The 23,157-nt window shown below is 45.0% G+C and overlaps 1 protein-coding gene across 1 annotated transcript in view; it reads right to left on the bottom strand.

Moving 5' to 3' along the window:
* SLC11A1 (solute carrier family 11 member 1) overlaps nt 1-16,528 on the bottom strand; it is a 191,939-nt gene extending 175,411 nt beyond the window's left edge. The window contains exon 1 of the mRNA XM_073647412.1: nt 16,336-16,528. Within this exon, the coding sequence (XP_073503513.1) occupies nt 16,336-16,357 (22 nt within the window). The 5' untranslated portion in view covers nt 16,358-16,528. The remainder of the gene's footprint in view (nt 1-16,335) is intronic.
* Nucleotides 16,529-23,157: the final 6,629 nt, after the last annotated feature.

Raw genomic sequence — 23,157 nt, forward strand, 5'->3', positions numbered from 1 at the left:
CTTTTAGGTTTGGCTTAGTAGGTTCTATTATTTTGTGTGACCCCTGTGAACAGGACATACTGATAAGGGATTTACTGTAGATTGTGAGCCCCAATGTATGTAAAGTAAATACCGTAAATGAATTAATAAACAGGGCCAGGGTACAGAGAAGCTAGGACCAGAGAGAAACAGGGCCAGAGAGAAGCTAGTGTAGCACCCCGAGGGCTCGGCCGCTACAGGGGTATTGCACCTCAAACCAGAGGTGTGATATTCCACTCCCGGGTAAGGATGGAGGGTGGACCAGGACTCAGTAAGCTGCATGCACCACACACACCCCATTTCCGAGGGACAGCTCAACGGTGCTCCCATTAGACAGAAGTGCAGGCACGACAGCATCTGTCCCTGGCTGGAGTGGGGCGGGGGAGGAAAACCCAGTGGTCTAGGAGCAGGTAGGGGTAGGTCTCTGGGCATAGGTAGGAGCCCATTGGTTGCTAGTCACCTGGGCTCGGGTGTTAGAAGGAGGTATATAAGGTGGGCACCATCTTAGAGTTCAGTCAGTCAGGAGAAAGAAGAAGAAGTTGAGTCTGAGAGAAGTGACAGGGAGCAGAGCTGCTGCATGGGCTCTGCTCCACGGGCAGGCCTTGTCAGGAGGCCGCGGCCCGAGAGAGAGAGAGAGAAGGAACAGCAAAGGAAGTAAGAAAGGAAACAAGGAACTGGAACACAGAGGAAGGCCCAGAGACACGAAGGCAGAAGGAACCCCAAAGGCCCAGGAGATTGCGGGTGAAGGGTTGGCAGAGCAGGGTATCGGGACCCAAATTGGTGGAGGCAACAGATTCCTCAGCCAAAGACCAGAGGTTGTGACCACATCTTGGTGCGACCCCTCACTACATCCACCAGGAAAGCATACCACATAGGGTCAGGGAAACCGGAGATAGGTTTCCCCAAGAGAAGGCCCGAGGAAGCTGGACAAAGGTGGGTCACTGGTGAGGACGGCCAGAGAAGGGAAGAGAAGGGAGCCCTGTGCCACGCTCTGGAATTGCCTGGGAATTGGTCGAGCCCCTTGCCTGGTGAACGCAGCACGGCTCAGGCGGTCCTTCATGTGCACAAGTGACCTGGATGAGAACTGTGAGTAAAGCATTGGAAACTGCACCACACGTCTCTGTGTTTCATCGCCGCACCAGCACCATTAGTACTGGGACGCTCACACCATCACTCCCATCATCCACACTAGCTGCCCTGAGGCAATACTTCTCCCGTGGGGAGTTATCCCATACTTGGCTGCGCTTACAACATCAGCCTCAGCGGTCTGCAGCGCAGCGGCGGTCCCCACTGACCGCAATCCACGGGTGGCGTAGTCGGACATTTATTATCACAGTACTAAAACTGCTTCTGATTTGACCACCCTGGGCACAGACCGGGTCATCGCCACGAGGACTACAAACCCCCAGCGATCCGGCTCTGGGTATCCCCTGCACAACACAGGCCCAGGGGGCGCGTCACTAGGACCAGAGAGAAACAGGGCCAGAGAGAAGCTAAGACCAGAGAGAAACAGGGCCAGAGAGAAGCTAGGACCAGAGAGAAACAGGGTCAGAGAGAAGCTAGGACCAGAGAGAAACAGGGCCAGAGAGAAGCTAGGACCAGAGAGAAACAGGACCACAGAGAAGCTAGGACCAGAGAGAAACAGGACCAGAGAGAAGCTAGGACCAGAGAGAAACAGGGCCAGAGAGAAGCTAGGACCAGAGAGAAACAGGGCCAGAGAGAAGCTAGGACCAGAGAGAAACAGGGCCAGAGAGAAGCTAGGACCAGAGAGAAACAGGGCCAGAGAGAAGCTAGGACCAGAGAGAAACAGGGCCAGAGAGAAGCTAGGACCAGAGAGAAACAGGGCCAGAGAGAAGCTAGGACCATTGAAAACGGGGTGTAGTGTGAAAGCAACGAGGAACAGAGCACTAGGGAGGTTGGCTGAGATAGAAGTCATACGGTTGTAAGAATTGGGCCTGGGCTCTATGACATATAATCCACCCTATTCTCAGTGGAAAGCAATAGGACCGTTGGGGCTGTGTGAAGTGACACACTTTTGGGGTGAGGTTCCTGTGGAGTGAATGAGAACCTGAGAGAGAGGGATAATACACCATTGTTCATTGTTACCATAAAGTGCATTTACATCAGTCTCTGATTAGTGACTGACTGCCTGAGAGATGGACAAGGACTCTCTGAATGACCAACGGCTAATGGCTAACAACGATCAGTGTCAGACAGCTACTTCCTTTTCCATATAATAAAGGCACCAGACAGCTACTTCCTGTCCCATATAATGAAGGCGCAAGACAGCTACTTCCTGTCCCATATAATAAAGGCGCAAGACAGCTACTTCCTGTCCCATATAATAAAGGCGCCAGACAGCTACTTCCTGTCCCTTATAATAAAGGCATCAGACAGCTACTTCCTGTCCCATATAATAAAGGCATCAGACAGCTAATTCCTTTTCCATATAATAAAGGCACCAGACAGCTACTTCCTGTCCCATATAATAAAGGCACCAGACAGCTACTTCCTGTCCCATATAATAAAGGCGCAAGACAGCTACTTCCTGTCCCATATAATAAAGGCGCCAGACAGCTACTTCCTGTCCCATATAATAAAGGCACCAGACAGCTACTTCCTGTCCCATATAATAAAGGTGCAAGACAGCTACTTCCTGTCCCATATAATAAAGGCGCCAGACAGCTACTTCCTGTCCCATATAATAAAGGCACCAGACAGCTACTTCCTGTCCCATATAATAAAGGCACCAGACAGCTACTTCCTGTCCCATATAATAAAGGCACCAGACAGCTGCTTCCTGTCCCATATAATAAAGGCACCAGACAGCTACTTTCTGTCCCATATAATAAAGGCATTAGACAGCTACTTCCTGTCCCATATAATAAAGGCATCAGACAGCTAATTCCTTTTCCATATAATAAAGGCACCAGACAGCTACTTCCTGTCCCATATAATAAAGGCGCAAGACAGCTACTTCCTGTCCCATATAATAAAGGCACCAGACAGCTACTTCCTGTCCCATATAATAAAGGCACCAGACAGCTACTTCCTGTCCCATATAATAAAGGTAGCAAAAGATAGGAAAGACAGCGCACATAGGGCTTTATCCGTATAAAAGTAAATACCAGATCCCACAATCAGTCTGACTCACCTTCTGAGGTTGTGTGAGTCGCAACCAACTGTGAAGCACCTGTCAGATGGCCGCTGCAGGAGACCCCGCTGATCAGTAAACAAATGAGAGGAGATAAGAAGCTGGGTTGATCCACCGCGCTGGTCCAGAGACACACAAGGATTAATGATGAATCAAAACTTTCTTTATTCCTTGGCCTCAGGGCCCTGAGGAAGTGGCAGTGTAGCCACGAAACGCGTAGGCCAAGGAATAAAGAAAGTTTTGGTTCATCATTAATCCTTGTGTGTCTCTGGACCAGCGCAGAGGATCAACCCAGCTTCTTATCTCCACTCATTTATATAATAAAGGTATCAGACAGCTACTTCCTGTCCCATATAATAAAGGCGCAAGACAGCTACTTCCTGTCCCATATAATAAAGGTATCAGACAGCTACTTCCTGTCCCATATAATAAAGGCAGGAAGTAGTTATGGAGTCAGGATCACCGAGACGTTTCCATTTTAGCAGGAGGTGCACTTTAAGTTATAAAGATGCAGATTCCTATATCAGTAAGGAAATAAGTGTGACATGTGCATGTGTGACACCCCAGGGGTCTGGTTGCCACAGTAATAGAGATATTACGTCTGAGAGCAGGTGGGAGGTCTCCTGGTCAGGAATCCTTTGCATGCCACACCTCCTGCCCAGTCCTGGGAGGGGAAGAACTTCCCCTATATAAAACTGGGGCTGAGGCAGGGTTAGAGAGAAAGAGTAGAGTTAAGAAGAGAAGAAGCAGCTATAGGAAAGAAAGATCAGGAGCTCAGTGGGAGCAGTGCTACAAGGAATCAGGGGCTGGCAGCTGAAGAGCTCGCCCTGATTGAAGAGTTACCACCGGACCCGGAGTCCGAGGCTGTGGGGACTAATCCTTACCCAGCAGCAGAAACCGACCGGCAGGGGATTTCAGGTCCTCTGGCCAAGAAACCCGAAGGCACGGTCACACGCGTGGGACCAGCACCGCCGTCGTGGAGCGGAAGCCACTAGAAGGCCCCGAGTCACCGGCCATACGGGTGAGCACCACACGGTACACTCAGGGACGTGGGCTACTTTTACCCGCCTCTAGCAAGGTAGCCAGAAGAGTACAATTAGTTGGGGAGGCCTACAACTCCGCCTGGCCAGGGGAGATCCCATCTGCTCAAGGACTGACCAGGCCCCAGTCGCTAGCCAGTACTCCGGGAGGGTCTATCTTTGTCACCAGTAAAGACCCTGAACTACACCGCATCGTCTCTGAGTGGTTCCTGCTACCCCCATCATCCACGTCGGCTGCCCTGAGGCCATACCCCTCCCGTTGGGGGTTATACCATCCACGCTGCACAATCCTTCCACCGGCCTCAGCGGTCTGCCCTGCAGCGGCAGCTCCATAGCTGCATTCAATGGGTGGCGTAGTCGTCCAACATCTACTGCTAATACTAAGCCACACAGTTTGACTCCCTGGGCACGGACCGGGTCACAGCCACGAGACTACTACCCCCAACAGGCCCGGCTCCGGGTAGTCCCCGCGTGCGCAACGCTACACCAAGTAGGCCCAGGGGCGCGTCAACTTTTGGCGTAGTCGGCAGGATTTCGTGCCCGCAACCACCGGGTACTGCGTGCCTGAAAAAGACTGTTCAAACTTACCAGTGGTGAAGATTCCCGCCATCCGGCGCCATCTTCTGCCTTCTTCCCGCCATCCGCGAAGTTTTCCCGCCATCCAGCGCCATCTTCTGCCTTCTTCCCGCCATCCGCGAAGTTTTCCCGCCATCCGGCGCCATCTTCCCGCCATCCGTGGAGTTTTCCCGCCGTTGGACGCCATCTTGAAGACGCCGCGCGGGAAGAAGAGGGGCGTGGACTCCGAAAGCGCGCGAGAACTGAAGCCCCGCCTCACGTCAGGACGTTGCGTAAGGTCCTGGAAAGAGCCCAGCAGACGCCGACGTCACAGGAGCGCGACGGAAGGTCCTCAACCCTGACGATCCACTGCGGAGCCGCGGCCTACGGAAGAGGATCATCGCAAGGTAGGCCACGGTCCACTAGGGGGGGAGAAAGATGTCGGATACGGAGGAGAGCTTCACTGCCTCAACCCCCGCCAGCGCCACCGCTGCTGCAGTCATGCCTTTCACCATGCCCAATATCCCGGGAGCAGCCTGGCTACCCCAGTACTCAGGGGAGTCACATACCCTGAATGACTTTAAAGAAAAGCTGGATAGCCTCTTCCAGGTGTACCCCCTCACAGAAGAGCAAAAAGTGAGCATCCTGGTGGCCCAACTAACCGGGGCAGCCCAAAGGGAGGTAAAGTCCTGGCCACCTGGGAGGAGGACTGTCGCAGGGATACTAACCCGGCTGAGGGACACCTTTGATACCCGCACCTCAGCCGAGATTAAGCTTAGATTCTATGGGTGCAAGCAGCGAGCACATGAGAGTATAAGGGACTATGCACTAAACCTACAAGAGGCCCTGAGAGCCATTAAGCAGACCGACCCTGACAGCGTGGGAAACGAGGACAGGCTGTTGACCGAGCAATTTATAGAGGGACTATATTGCAATGTCCACCGAACCCAGTTGCGGGCCATAGCCTTACAGGATCCTCATCTGGACTTTGCACAGTTCAAGGACAGAGCCATCCGGGTGCTCCGAGAACCGGCACCGGGTGGCGTTGTGACCCACAGGCGCCCAGCTATCACTTACCACCAGGAGGCGGCGCCCTTGTCGGCAGGGCCTGTGGGGGCTGATGCGCAGGCTTTGAACAATGACCCGGCTCCAGACCTGCACCATCAGGTCCAAGAGCTAGCTAAAAGCGTTGCTGCGCTAACCCGAACTGTGCAGTCTTTACAGGTTTCCACTCCAGGGAAGATCCAGCTGGCATCCGGACCGGAGGACATCCCGTGGCGTCGACCAAGGAGGACCCCACCGGCCAGAGGAAGACCCAGCGACCGGTACAACGAGGACGGACAACCCATCTGCCGCCGCTGCAATCAACCCGGACATATGGCAAGGTACTGTCCTTTAAACTGGCACAACCTGGGGTAGAGCGCCAACCCCCAGGAAAAAGATCACCAGGCCCATCGAACTGGCGCGACAAATATGTGGGAGGACGTCCAGTCTTGCCTGTGGTACTGAATGGCATCCCTATGAGTGCCCTACTGGACACCGGGTCACAGGTCACCACCATCCCGTACGTGCTCTTCAAGCAGTACTGGAATGACTCGGATATAACCCGCTATCCAGATGACGACTTGAGTATCATCGCCAGTAATGGTCAGCCCGTGCCACAGATCGGATTTAAAGAAATGACCATTAAAATCGGTAGAGTCGAACTGGCAGCACAGGGACTGATCATTGTAGACATTGACAAGCGCGAGAGTCACCCAAAGATAACTCTAGGAACTAATGTGATTGAAAATTGTCTTGCAGAGGTGATTTTCATTTTACAGCAGGTTGCCAAGAACGCCAGCTCCGGCCAGCAGCGAGTGCTCCAGAAAGAGATCCGGGCACTGATGCGACGGCAACAGGTGGAACTCTCCGGTGGTGAGATTGGTAGCGTAAGAATGTCTGACCCTTTCCCTATTGCCATGCCCCCGAAAAGTGAACTGATGATTTGGTGCCGGGCAGCTATTGGTCTGAGAGGTAGAGATTACCAGGCCATGGTAGAACCAGTCTACTCAGACAGTAGGCCCACCATTTTGACAGCACGGGGGGTAGTTGATGTACGCCATGGGAGGGTGCCCGTTCGTATAATAAATATCGGGAAAAGGGAAGTATACCTGCCCCGGTATGCTACGCTAGCCAAATTATATACTATCAACCAAAATTCTATACAGTCTGTGGAACCCTTGCCTCCATCTCACCCGGAGGAAGGTAACGGCTCTATGAAAATAATGGAGGATTGGTGTCAGCAACTACATTTGGGTACTGACTCCACTCCCTCCCACCAGAAACAGGGAGTCTACCGGGTGGTTCGAGAGTACGAGAGAGTGTTTAGTAAACACCCGTTAGACTTCGGGCGAGTCAAGGGGGTAGAACACCACATCCCCACGGGAGACCATCCTCCCATAAAAGAGAGGCATCGACCCGTACCCCCTGCACACTACCAACACGCCAAGGGGATGCTTAGAGACATGAAGGAGGCTGGGGTAATCAGGGATAGCTGTAGCCCCTGGGCAGCTCCACTAGTCTTGGTCAAAAAGAAAGACAACACCATGAGAATGTGTGTAGATTACCGGAAAATTAACCGTATCACACACAAAGATGCGTACCCCTTACCAAGAATAGAGGAGTCTTTGGCTGCTTTAAAATCTGCTAACTTCTTCTCCACCTTGGATCTCACTAGCGGGTACTGGCAGGTTCCTGTAGCAGAGGCGGACCGGGAGAAGACCGCATTCACCACCCCGATGGGACTTAGCGAGTTTACCTGCATGCCGTTTGGACTCTGCAACGCACCAGGAACCTTCCAGCGATTGATGGAATGCTGTCTGGGACACCGAAACTTTGAGACGGTCCTGTTATACCTGGACGATGTCATCGTCTATTCCAAGACCTACGAGGACCACCTGAAACACCTGGCGGAAGTGTTCGAAGCTCTGGCAAGTTACGGCCTAAAGGTGAAACCCTCCAAGTGTCACCTCCTGAAGCCAAAGGTGCAGTACCTGGGACACGTGGTGAGTGCTGACGGAGTGGCTCCCGACCCTGATAAGATCACCGCAATTAAGGAATGGCCAAGCCCCTCCAGCGTAAAGGAAGTGAGGCAGTTCCTCGGGTTGGTAGGCTACTACCGAAGGTTCATTCCCGGTTTCACCAAAAAGGCAGCTCCTATGCAGGACCTCCTGATAGGCCAGTCCAGGAAGGCCAAGAACCAGAAGCCACCCTTCAGATGGGAGAAGCTGGAAGAAGAGTCCTTCCGCCAGCTGAAGATGGCCCTCACGGGGGATGAAATCCTGGCGTACCCTGATTATAGCCAGCCCTTTATCCTCTACACCGACGCCAGTAACATCGGGCTAGGAGCCGTACTGTCCCAGATCCAGCAGGGGAAGGAACGGGTAATTGCTTACGCCAGCCGAAAACTGCGACCCACCGAAAGAAACCCTGAGAATTACAGCTCATTTAAGCTAGAGTTCCTGGCAGTGGTGTGGGCAGTCACCGAACGCTTTAAGCACTACCTCGCTGCTTCCCGGTTCACCGTGTACACGGATAACAACCCGTTGACACACCTGGACACTGCAAGACTCGGTGCCCTAGAGCAGAGATGGATGGCCCGCTTGTCCAACTATGAGTTTACAATCAAATACCGGGCAGGACGCTCCAATACCAACGCGGACGCCCTGTCCAGGATGCCGAACCTACCGGACGTAGGGGAAGATTCAGAGGAACTGGAAGAAGTTGAACTCCCCGCGTTCCACCGTCATGGGACTATCCAGTATTCCCACCGTGTAAGGAGTAAGCAATCCGCTACGTTCAACCCATTACCTCATTACAACTGGGCGGAGACGCAAGACAGTGACCCTGCCGTCCGACTGGTAAAGGAGATGCTGACTCGGCCAGATGCACGCGTTGACCCAGACGCTCCGGAGGAAGCCAAGCAACTGTGGGCTGAGAAGAGTCGACTGTTCCTTTACAAGGGGAAGTTGTGCCGCAGAATGGTTAACTCCCGGACGCATGAACTAATCTGGCAAGTAGTGGTGCCAAGAAGAGACGCAGCTATGGTGATGGAGGCATACCACGACGGAGCTGGACACTTCGGATGGAAGAAGCTGGAGTTTCTGCTGCGCGGGCGGTTCCATTGGGTAGGCATGAGAGGAACCATCGAGAGGTGGTGCAGAGACTGTGGCCCATGCAACCTAAGAAGGAGGGACCGTGCCAGCCAGAAGACTCCCCTGCAGTCCATCATCACCAGACAGCCGTTGGAACTGGTAGCCTTGGATCATGTAAAACTGACCTCAAGCAGAAGTGGCTACGTCTACGCGTTAACCATCGTGGATCACTACTCCCGGTTCTTGGTTGTCGTCCCCGTCAAGGACTTAACGGCTCAAACAGCAGCTAGAGCCTTCCAGCAGCACTTCTGCCATCCGCACGGATACCCGGAGCAGGTGCTGACGGACCAGGGGCCTGCCTTTGAAGCGGAAGTCTTCCAGGAGTTCTGCACCCTGTATGGCTGCCGGAAGATAAGAACAACACCCTATCACCCGCAAACTAATGGACTTTGTGAGAAAATGAACCAGGTGGTGATAGATCTTCTGAAAACATTGCCCCTGGAAGAACGTAGTCTGTGGCCTGAAAAGCTGCCCGACCTGGTGGACCTATACAACCACATCCCTGTAGGTTCCACCAACTGTACCCCGGCTTACCTAATGAGGGCAAGACCTGGTAAGCTTCCTGTTGATCTGGAGATGGGAGTCCTGACACCCGAGGACACTTCACCAGAAGCAGACTGGGACACAGAGGGGCAGCAGCAGTACCGGAAAGTACAGGAGAGCGTGGAGCGAAGTCTCTGTCAAGCTAGGGAAAGACAAGAGAAAACTTACAACCAGTATGCTCCCGCTGTTCCCCTGGTGCCCGGAGAGCAGGTCTTGAAGAGGAAAAGACGGCTCCACAAGTTGGACGACCAGTGGGAGAAGGACCCGTACACCGTACTGCCCTCAAGCCACGACAACCCGAAGATCTGTACAATCAGTAAAGACGGAGGGGAAACCACAGCCATTGTATCCCGGGATCACCTGAAGAAGTGTCCCGAACAGCTACGGAACCCTGAAGAGGAACAAGAAGACCCTCGACCCGTAGAGGAAAGGGAAGATATGATTAGTACTGTGCTTGGAGACTTCCCTCGGTCTTGGACTCAAGTCAATGGTGCTGTTGTGGTACCCGTCCTCACGTTCCTCCAACCAGCATCCCAAGTGCCTACGGAGATGGAAGAACAGCCGGTCCAGGAGGCAGAAGACCCCACACAAGCAGACCAGGAGAATCAACCCTCTGCTTATAGTGAGCCTGCCATACCCCTAGTGAGCCAAAGAGTCCGTAGACGGCTGCCCAGTTTACCCTTGACAGCTCCTATACCCTGTAGCACAGGACCAGTCAGCCAGCTTCGTAGGTCCACTAGGGTCACTAGAGGCCAGTTGCCCGTACGGTGGAGGATCTAAATGTTTAAACTGTTTATTTGTATTTACCTGTTTTCTGTTACTTGTAAATAATTATGTGTTTCTAGTTATTTCATAGGAGTCTTTGGTGGATTTACCGGGAATCCTTTGTACATATGTTGGAGCGTAACCCAGGAATGGACTAAAGACTGATAAGGACTCGGGGCAGGACAGACCCCTACCTGGTTACGTCTCCCTGTTTTTGGTGAAATGGACACCTTTGTTTTCTTCAGAGACTGCACCCGGTTGCGGACATGCCGTAACCATCCTAATGTGTTTTTCTTTATTGCGTTGTTTCTGTTTGTAATTTGTTATGTTACAAAAATATGTTTAGTCCCGGAGTACTAAATTTCACTAGGGGGGAATGTGACACCCCAGGGGTCTGGTTGCCACAGTAATAGAGATATTACGTCTAAGAGCAGGTGGGAGGTCTCCTGGTCAGGAATCCTTTGCATGCCACACCTCCTGCCCAGTCCTGGGAGGGGAAGAACTTCCCCTATATAAAACTGGGGCTGAGGCAGGGTTAGAGAGAAAGAGTAGAGTTAAGAAGAGAAGAAGCAGCTATAGGAAAGAAAGATCAGGAGCTCAGTGGGAGCAGTGCTACAAGGAATCAGGGGCTGGCAGCTGAAGAGCTCGCCCTGATTGAAGAGTTACCACCGGACCCGGAGTCCGAGGCTGTGGGGACTAATCCTTACCCAGCAGCAGAAACCGACCGGCAGGGGATTTCAGGTCCTCTGGCCAAGAAACCCGAAGGCACGGTCACACGCGTGGGACCAGCACCGCCGTCGTGGAGCGGAAGCCACTAGAAGGCCCCGAGTCACCGGCCATACGGGTGAGCACCACACGGTACACTCAGGGACGTGGGCTACTTTTACCCGCCTCTAGCAAGGTAGCCAGAAGAGTACAATTAGTTGGGGAGGCCTACAACTCCGCCTGGCCAGGGGAGATCCCATCTGCTCAAGGACTGACCAGGCCCCAGTCGCTAGCCAGTACTCCGGGAGGGTCTATCTTTGTCACCAGTAAAGACCCTGAACTACACCGCATCGTCTCTGAGTGGTTCCTGCTACCCCCATCATCCACGTCGGCTGCCCTGAGGCCATACCCCTCCCGTTGGGGGTTATACCATCCACGCTGCACAATCCTTCCACCGGCCTCAGCGGTCTGCCCTACAGCGGCAGCTCCATAGCTGCATTCAACGGGTGGCGTAGTCGTCCAACATCTACTGCTAATACTAAGCCACACAGTTTGACTCCCTGGGCACGGACCGGGTCACAGCCACGAGACTACTACCCCCAACAGGCCCGGCTCCGGGTAGTCCCCGCGTGCGCAACGCTACACCAAGTAGGCCCAGGGGCGCGTCACATGAATATGAGGTAAATTATCAGATGACAATGTGGCCAAGGTATAGAATTCCTTGGACACATAGAGTTCCGGGAATAGAGAAGATCACGCTACTTAATCCTAAAAAAAGATGAAACATTAGACGCGTCCCAGCTCCATTCATCTGAGTTATCAGGTTTATCATACGGGAAGGGTTTTTTATTATTTATGGGAGGAGTTTTATTATCGGAGGAGTTAAAATATTTATGGGAGGTGTTTTGTTTATGGGTGGAGTTCTTCTATTTTTCAGAAGAGCTTGGATAAGTCAGAAGATACAATGTTGTTACAAATATTAGTTCACACATATTCCAGTAATGGACACAAACTAATAGGTTTATGTTTTTGTGGTGTTTTTTTTAAAGATGTGATATATTTTGTCTTTCTGTGGACACAAAAAGGAGCTGCCCTTCAAAATCAGACCCCTTTATTCCTGCAGTAAAGGACAAGTCTACAAAGTTCATTGAACCTCAGGAGATAACACTGACCTTCATTACTTATATTACTTATGGTACACAGGAGTCTGCAGCCTCTGGGAATTTCCCAGCTGCAAGAAACAAACTCCTATCTGTGGAAACATTGGTGTGCATATCCTATCTATACTGTATGAGCCATGCTTATGTCAGGAGTCACACGGCCATTTTCTCCGCATCCGAGAAAATCTGTCTGATTATGCTAAACACACTCGAATCAGATCAGAGTTTGATCAGAGTGTGATCCAATTTTCTCAGAGGTGGAGAGAAAAAAAAGTTTCTCCACCTCCTCTATAATGTCATTCCCTGAAAATCGGACCTCACTGGGATGTCATCCGTCTCGGTCCGAAAAAAATCAGACACATGTACAGGCCCATAAAATAACATAGGTACGCGTGCTATCAAAAGCACAGCTAGCACTCATCCGAGGTATACGGGCGTCTGCACGAGAACTTAATTGGAGAGGTCTAGAAGAGATGCAAACGTCTACTTCATCTTGATGGGGGCATAGTGCTATGTGCTTCTTTGAGACAGTATCACACGATGCTGAAGTTGGTTTCTTATTTATCCAGTTTCTTATTTGGGACAGAAGTTGGTTTCTTATTTATCCAGTTTCTTATTTGGGACAGAAGTTGGTTTCTCTATTCTGCAATTTTTTTCTTTTTTTTTTTTTTTACAGGTTTACCAACAAAAATAAAATATCACAATAATAAAATACTTTATTCAACTAGGTGCCATAATGTGATTATACTTAAAGGCAGCTACAAAAATTATAAAACTGACGCAAAAATGGGCATCAAAGTGGGCACCGATCTCACACTGCAGACACATAGATCAGGGTGCCCGACATCAAATTCAGGTCACTCCAGTCTGGCCAAAATGGGTTTTGGGCATCAAAACTGGCATCAAATTTGGCAGACAGTTGATTTTGATGATTTGAATAAGTAACTGGTGTTTTTCATTTAACCCTTTAAAAACACCAGTTACTCATTCGTATCTGTGAAAATTGGCTATTTGACCACTCTGATGCCCGTTCTCATGACCAGAGCCCATTTAGGCCAGGCTGGAGTGACCTGAATTTGATGCGTGCCATCACTATGTAAGTAATAGCTGTGTGAGACCAGTGGCCCAAAGTCATTTAAAGGGGTTGTCCGGTACTTTTAAAAAAATGTCAGTGTGTTTTAATGATAAATACAACCTTCTTTCTAATTGCGCTGCTGATACTGCCTGTAGGCGGCGCTATCGGTGGCCGCTCACAGGCATCACGTGACCCCATACTGACGTCACGACAAGTGAGGCATGACTCAGCGCTGGGGTCCCCACGGTGGCTGCTGGGTTGTGGGCGGGGTTATTCCCCTGCGTCACACCCTTCATCCACCGCGCGCTTTCCCAGTGAATGAGGACAGGGAGAGCACGCTGTGGATGCCGGGTGTGACGCGCCCACAACCCAGCAGCCACCAGTGGAGGGCGGAAGACAAAGACCCCAGCCGCAACTTGTCGTGACGTCAGCGAATGTCAGAGCTGGGGGTCACATGCTGCCTGTGAGCGGCCAGTGATAGCGCCACCTACAGGCAGTATCAGCAGCGCAAGGTAATTAGAAAGAAGGTTGTATTTATCATTTAAACACACTGGCATTTTTTTATAAGTACCGGACAACCCCTTTAACCCCTGTAAAGCACCAGTTACTTATTCTAATCATCAGAATCGACTGTCTGCCCACTTTGATGTCAGTTCTAATGGCCAGAACCCACTTGGGCCAGGCTGGAGTGACCTGAATTTGAAGTGAGGCATCATTATCTATGTGTCTGCAGTGTGAGATCAGTGGCCCAAATTAATTTAACCCTTTCAAAAACGCCCTTCTGTGCCCACTTTGATGCCCATTTTTGTGCCAGTTTTATCATTTTTGTAGCTGTTTTTAAGTATATTCACATCAGGGCACCTTGCTGCATTGTATTTTATTATTGTGATTTTCTACTTTTGTTGTCAAACCTGTAAAAAACAGAAAACAAATGTTGCTGAATAAGAAACCAACTTCAGCATCGTCATGATGATAGGCTTAGATCCATTATCGTGTATTAGGATAAGATACACTGAATCAGCAGACAGAATCACACAGAATAGGTTTATTTATAGTAGCTTATTAGAATGTATCACACATGATAAGCTTACACTGTGTTCCAAATTATTATGCAAATAATATTTTCTCAGATTTTCCCAAATGACCTATATGAATTGCAGTCATTGTAATTTTCCAGTCAAATAACTATTAGAGACAATTGAAAGGTTTTTGTACAAACTGCCTATGATAACAGGATATTTTTTAAAAAATAAAACACTCAAACTGCACTCAAAATGCATGTTCCAAATTATTATGCACAGCAGAGTTTTCAACCTTTTCATTTTAATAAAGAACAAAAAAATGGTCATTTTTGAAATTATAAGCATTAGCAGGTTATTACAGACTGAAATCAAACAGTTTTCAACTCAAAACTTTATTCTAGGTGATGTTACATTTGCACATAGGACCCCTTGTTCGAAAGGAGCTTCTGAACTCTCTCGTCCATTGAATTTGTCAGGTTTTGGATGGTTTCTTCTTCAATTGTTTTGCATGAGGACAGAATACCCTCCCAGAGCTGTTGCTTAGATGTGAACTGCCTCCCGCCATCATAGACACTCCTTTTGATGATGCTCCAGAGGTTCTCAATGGGGTTGAGGTCAGGGGAGCATGGGGGCCACACCATAAGTTTGTCCCCTTTTATGCCCACAGCAGCCAGAGATGCAGATGTGTTATGTGCAGCATGAGACGGGGCATTATCATGCATGAAATGATCTCGATGGTCCAGATGGATGGAGTGGAGGATGGCTGGTTGATGGACACCCCATGCAAACACAGCTATGGTGCTAACAAGGAGGAGGTGGAGTAATGTTTTGGGCTGGAATCATGGGGAGAGAGATTGTCGGCCCTTTTAGGATCCCTGAAGGGGTAAAGATGAACTCCATAATGTATGTTGAGTTTCTCAAACAGCACTTCCTTCCATGGTTCAAGAAGAAGAACCGTGCATTCCGCAGCAAGATCATTTTCATGAATGATAATGCCCCGTCTCATGCTGCACATAACACATCTGCATCTCTGGCAGCTATGGGCATAAAATGGGACAAACTTATGGTGTGGCCCCCATGCTCCCCTGACCTCAACCCCATTGAGAACCTCTGGAGCATCATCAAAAGGAGTGTCTATGATGGCGGGAGGCAGTTCACATCTAAGCAACAGAACAAGGGGTCCTATGTGCAAATGTAACATCACCTAGAATAAAGTTTTGAGTTGAAAACTGTTTGATTTCAGTGTGTAATAACCTGCTAATGCTTATAATTTCAAAAATGAACATTTTTTTGTTCTTTATTAAAATGAAAAGGTTGAAAACTCTGCTGTGCATAATAATTTGGAACATGCATTTTGAGTGCAGTTTGAGTGTTTTATTTTTTAAAAAATATCCTGTTATCATCGGCAGTTTGTACAAAAACCTTTCAATTGTCTCTAATAGTTATTTGACTGGAAAATTACAATGACTGCAATTCATATAGGTAATTTGGGAAAATCTGAGAAAATATTATTTGCATAATAATTTGGAACACAGTGTAGATACAGTCTTAGCAGACAGTATCACATATAATAGGAATAGATATACAGCCCAACCATTAGTATCATGTAAATTAGGATTAGATACAATAACTCAGCAAACAGTATCACACATGATACAATTATATACATAGCTCCCCAGACATGATCACATGTGGTAGGCTTAGATACAGTGACTTAGCAGATGGCATCACACAAGATATCCTTAGATGCAATAGCTCAGCAGATAGTATCACACATCATAGGCTTAGATACACTGGCTCAACAGACAGCATCCAGCCTGATGGACCCACCTATGTTTATATAAGAAGCCATGGGGGGCACAGTCCTGACAGACCTCTTTGACTTATGGAGTCTGATAAGTTTGTTACTGTGTTTGACATTTTACTGAAATAAGACTTGATGGACATTAGTCTTTTTTTTACAACTGTACTAATTATATAACTATGTAATTATTTACACCAGGAAATAACACTTAAGCAATTACCATATAAAAGTCTAAAATATCTCCAAAGTGAACTAGCACCGGCCAAAGTAAGAATTAAATCGCTGTATGAGAACCCACCTTTCTCAGCAAAATCCCCCATCGTCACGTCCTGCGGCTATCCGCCCTATACTGAAGCCTGGGGAGGTCAGGATGGTAAAACGAGGGGACTGAACGCTGCACAAATCACCAAGGACTGAACTGTGCTGATCTGCGCCTCTTTACTGAATGAGGAATTTCCAGCCTTCCAGTACACATTTATATCACAGTTTCACTTCTACAAACTTCCTCTTTCACTTTATTAAAAGGCTGACAGCAGAAGAAACAAGGCACATAGACTTCACCAAGGAAAGTTCCCTGATTGTGACATACCACTACTATTCAGAGCAGAGAGAAGCTTCCCCTGAGAACTGTCAGCAGAGGTGTACTGATACTAACAGAAATGATACAATACAAACAGAATATAGATACTACTGTATAATACTGCCCCAATGTACAAGAATATAGCTACTATAATACTGCCCCAATGTACAAGAATATAACTACTATAATACTGCCCCCTATGTACAAGAATATAACTACTATAATACTGCTCCTATGTACAAGAATATAACTACTATAATACTGCTCCTATGTACAAGAATATAACTACTATAATACTGCCCCTATGTACAAGAATATAGCTACTATAATACTGCTCCTATATACAAGAATATAACTCCTATAATACTGCTCCTATGTACAAGAATATAACTACTATAATACTGCTCCTATGTACAAGAATATAACTACTATAATACTACCCCTATGTACAAGAATATAACTATTATAATACTGCTCCATATGTACAAGAATATAACTACTATAATACTGCTCCTATGTACAAGAATATAACTACTATAATACTACCCCTATGTACAAGAATATAACTACTATAATACTGCTCCATATGTACAAGAATATAACTACTATAATACTGCTCCTATGTACAAGAATATAACTACTATAATACTGCCCCTATGTACAAGAATATAACTACTATAATACTGCCCCTATGTACAAGAATATAACTACTATAATACTGCCCCCATGTACAGGAATATAACTACTATAATACTGCCCCTATGTACAAGAATATAACTACTACAATACTGCTTCTATGTACAAGAATATAACTACTATAATACTGCCCCCTATGTACAAGAATATAACTACTATAATACTGCCCCTATGTACAAGAATATAACTACTATAATACTGCCCCTATGTACAAGAATATAACTACTATAATTCTGCTCCTATGTACAAGAATATAACTACTATAATACTGCCCCTATGTACAAGAATATAACTACTATAATACTGCTTCTATGTACAAGAATATAACTACTATAATACTGCCCCCTATGTACAAGAATATAACTACTATAATACTGCCCCTATGTACAAGAATATAACTACTATAATACTGCTCCTATGTACAAGAATATAACTACTATAATACTGCCCCCTATGTACAAGAATATAACTACTATAATACTGCCCCTATATACAAGAATATAACTACTATAATACGGCTCCATATGTACAAGAATATAACTACTATAATACTGCCCTCTATGTACAAGAATATAACTACTATAATACTGCCCCCTATGTACAAGAATATAACTACTATAATACTGCTCCTATGTACAACAATATAACTACTATAATACTGCTCCTATGTACAAGAATATAACTACTATAATACTGCCCCTATGTACAAGAATATAACTACTATAATACTGCCCCTATGTACAAGAATATAACTACTATAATACTGCCCCTATGTACAAGAATATAACTACTATAATACTGCCCCCTATGTACAAGAATATAACTACTATAATACTGCTCCTATGTACAAGAATATAACTACTATAATACTGCCCCTATGTACAAGAATATAACTACTATAATACTGCCCCCTATGTACAAGAATATAACTACTATAATACTGCTCATATATACAAGAATATAACTACTATAATACTGCTCCTATGTACAAGAATATAACTACCATAATACTGCTCCTATGTGCAAGAATATAACTACTATAATACTGCTCCTATGTACAAGAATATAACTACTATAATACTGCTCCTATGTGCAAGAATATAACTACTATAATACTGCCCCCTATGTACAAGAATATAACTACTATAATACTGCTCATATATACAAGAATATAACTACTATAATACTGCTCCTATGTACAAGAATATAACTACCATAATACTGCTCCTATGTGCAAGAATATAACTACTATAATACTGCCCCTATGTACAAGAATATAACTACTATAATACTGTCCCCTATGTACAAGAATATAACTACTATAATACTGCCCCTATGTGCAAGAATATAACTACTATAATACTGCCCCCTATGTACAAGAATATAACTACTATAATACTGCCCCTATATACAAGAATATAACTACTATAATACGGCTCCATATGTACAAGAATATAACTACTATAATACTGCCCTCTATGTACAAGAATATAACTACTATAATACTGTCCCCTATGTACAAGAATATAACTACTATAATACTGCCCCCTATGTACAAGAATATAACTACTATAATACTGTTACCTATGTACAATAATATAACTACTATAATACTGCCCCTATGTACAAGAATATAACTACTATAATACTGCCCCTATGTACAAGAATATAACTACTATAATACTGCCCCTATGTACAAGAATATAACTACTATAATACTGCTCCTATATACAAGAATATAACTACTATAATACTGCTGTTATGTACAAGAATATAACTACTATAATACTGCTCCTATATACAAGAATATAACTACTATAATACTGCTCCTATATACAAGAATATAACTACTATAATACTGCCCCTATGTACAAGAATATAACTACTATAATACTGCTCCTATGTACAAGAATATAACTACTATAATACTGCCCCCTATGTACAAGAATATAACTACTATAATACTGCCCCCTATGTACAAGAATATAACTACTATAATACTGCCCCCTATGTACAAGAATAGAACTACTATAATACTGTCCCCTATGTACAAGAATATAACTACTATCATACTGTCCCCTATGTACAAGAATATAACTACTATAATACTGCCCCCTATGTACAAGAATATAACTACTATAATACTGTCCCCTATGTACAAGAATATAACTACTATAATACTGTCCCCTGTGTACAAGAATATAACTACTATAATACTGCCCCTATATACAAGAATATAACTACTATAATACTGCCCTATGTACAAGAATATAACTACTATAATACTGCCTCCTATGTACAAGAATATAACTACTATAATACTGCCCCTATGTACAAGAATATAACTACTATAATACTGCCCCTATGTACAAGAATATAACTACTATAATACTGCTCCTATATACAAGAATATAACTACTATAATACTGCTCCTATGTACAAGAATATAACTACTATAATACTGCCCCCTATGTACAAGAATATAACTACTATAATACTGCTCCTATGTACAACAATATAACTACTATAATACTGTTCCTATGTACAAGAATATAACTACTATAATACTGCCCCTATGTACAAGAATATAACTACTATAATACTGCCCCCTATGTACAAGAATATAACTACTATAATACTGCTCCTATGTACAAGAATATAACTACCATAATACTGCTCCTATGTGCAAGAATATAACTACTATAATACTGCTCCTATGTACAAGAATATAACTACTATAATACTGCTCCTATGTGCAAGAATATAACTACTATAATACTGCCCCCTATGTACAAGAATATAACTACTATAATACTGCTCATATATACAAGAATATAACTACTATAATACTGCTCCTATGTACAAGAATATAACTACCATAATACTGCTCCTATGTGCAAGAATATAACTACTATAATACTGTCCCCTATGTACAAGAATATAACTACTATAATACTGCTCCTATGTAGAATATACAGTAACTCTTAGGCTGAATCAAGTTGAGAGTATGGAAAATTTGTTTGTTTTTCATCCATATTGTCACCAATATACAATCCGTATATGCATCTACATCATCCATGTGGCATTCGTTTTATGCATCAACAATTTAACAAACAATAAAAGGTAAAGAAAAGATAAAAATGGGTAACTAATAACCCATATGTGATCCAGTTTTATACACCCATTGACTCACAATGGCAAGTCTAATCTGAAAATGGAACAGTAGTGCATGTTGCGGTTTCTAAACGTCGACTATAGGTTATTATGATAGCACACGGATGGTTAATATGATCGTCTGATCAAGCCCTTACTATATGTGTGCCATTTATCAAAGTCTTTATGCCAGAAATCTGGCTTAAAACACTTTGTCATACATTTTTGTACAATGTGGAGTTGCGCAAAAATTTTGCAACTTTTCGTGTTTTCATAACAGTTTCGGGCAACTTTGCCAAAACAGGCAGACCTAAAAGTGGTGGTGCTCCTTACTCCAGAAATGTGACTCCAATCCATGACTGAAGTGACATTTTCTGGTGAGGCTTCACGCCACTGATAAGATGGTTGAATTCATTAAGTGGGTTGCATTGAGGAAATTGGCACATCTTATCTCTGTACGCCCCTCATGAAGACTGGCGTATGAAACCCCAGAGGTTTCTTGAGGAGTCGTTTGAAGCTGGTAGGCTTCAACAAAAAACATTTCTCAAAAACTCCTTGGAAGACTTTTCCGATTAATTTCCATTGTAAAACCACTTTGTTGTTCTTATGTTCAAATAATGTAGCAATCCGGCACTCAATCAAGTGTTAATTTATTGAAAAAATGAGTGATGTATAAATATTTGACGTTTCGGTCTTCATGACCTTCTTCAGAATATACACTAGAGATTTATAATGTCACTGAAACACATGTATGAAATACAGAATCCGGCTGATCAAGAGATCAGATAGCCGCCCTAATGAACCTGGTATACGGAATAAGCGTCCAAAAGAGAAGAGGTACCCCTTTCAGTATGGTGATGTGTGTCCCCGTGGTTCCTGGGCTTCACGTGGCGTAATTACAGCTTAGGCGAGTGGCGTCCATGACAGATTGAGCGCCAGATTACTCCATTTTTTTTTACTATAAGGGTTAGGACCCTATCCGAGCACCAACTGTACGAAGAGTGCCGTTCTTCATTCTTGGAAGGGTTTCTCTGTAAGGAGAAAAAGGAGACCAGCGTCGCCGATCTAAGAGTAGCTGTTAAGGATAACAGAATCAATTTACCAAGTGTTTTGCTCACCTGGTATCCAGTATATTGAGGTTTCAATTGAAATACTTATGTCATAGGAAAATTTGGGGGGATCCAGTAATAGATTTTTATATTTCACGGGTATGCAGCACACGGTGGATAATTAGGAGAGATTTGAACGGCTCTCCAAAGGCAACATCAAGGATCACAGGTATCCATCTCAAAAATCAATGTGGCCCTTCCCAAAAAAAAATCTTTCATATGTTATCAACATATATATGTAAAGAATTTTTTTATTCTAGGCGATCAATAGTTTTTCTTTCTTGAATTGATCTGTTCTTATGTTCAGTCTTTTCAGTGTTTTTATTTTTACTTCACTGGGAGAAAAGAAAGTGCATTTCAATCATTTGAAGCAGCTCCCGATGGAAAATGCTCCAAACTGGGCTGGGTTCAATCAGAAGTCTGCAAATAAAAAGGCTTCAGGAAAAAAAAAAAGTCTTCAGATACACTTGAAAAAACTGTGCAGGAAGCAAAAAAAACTTCCCAAAAAAACCTCTCAAAAGAAGGAGAATTTCCTGAAGGGATTTCCAGTAGAAAACTCTCAGTTTTTAGTCTTTAGGCCATGGTTACACTATCAGTATTTGGTCAGTATTTTACATCAGTATTTGTAAGCCGAAAGTAGAACAATCAGAGGAAAAGTATAATAGAAAAACGTCACCACGTCTGCATTTATCACCCACTCCTGGTTTTGTCTTACAAATACTGATGTAAAATACTGACCAAATACTGACCTTGTGACCCTGCCCTTAAGGCTACATTCACACATCCATGTGATAAGTCCTTATGCAGTCTGTCTTTTTGTCATCATTGCTGCTGTTTTTTTGGGCTTTGTTTGTTTCACACCTTTTAGTTTTGTTTGCACCTAATTCATTATTCTATTTGCACATTTTTTAAGGCTCTTTTATATGTGCTCACCTTTTTTTTTCCCACTTTGTGGGCAGAGTTTTGCATTTCCAGTTGTTTTCAACTGATTCTTTATTTGCTACTTTTATTGAAAAGTCACAAAATTTGGTTGCAAATCCACTCCAGTACCCCCTGGAGTAATTCTAAGCAAATCAAGCAAAGATTGAAATTTTTTGCAACAATTTAAAATAAGATGTGCCTTTTCTTTGCTCTAATATTTGCTCAGGCGCCATTCTGATGAATTTGGCACAATAAATGTCAGCGGATACCAAATGACAAAAAAATGAATAGTAACTTAAAAAAAAACAAAACAAACACAAATGATAAATTAGGGCCATAGAGCCGTATGGATCTATACACACATCTGTGAAAAATTGCGGGTTGAAATTTTCCAGGCAGATGAAAAAACGCTGCAAAAGTGCCCCATCACAAGTGAAAAAATAACCGATGAGAAAAAAAAACCCAGATGTATCTAGGATGACGGCCAAGAAAAGAATGGTCAGTTTCTCACGGTTAGTAAAATACACACGGATATATGAATGTAGATAAAGATTTGATGTTAGTTTTTAATTGCGCCTCAACCGCTACATGTGAATACACCCTTAATGCGCCCCATACAGGTAAATATGTCTACAACAATCAGAAATTGTGGCATATACCC

Source organism: Phyllobates terribilis, unplaced genomic scaffold (genome assembly GCF_046119375.1).
Source record: "Phyllobates terribilis strain yellow unplaced genomic scaffold, ASM4611937v1 Scaffold_9__5_contigs__length_417890890, whole genome shotgun sequence".
Lineage (NCBI taxonomy): Eukaryota > Metazoa > Chordata > Amphibia > Anura > Dendrobatidae > Phyllobates > Phyllobates terribilis.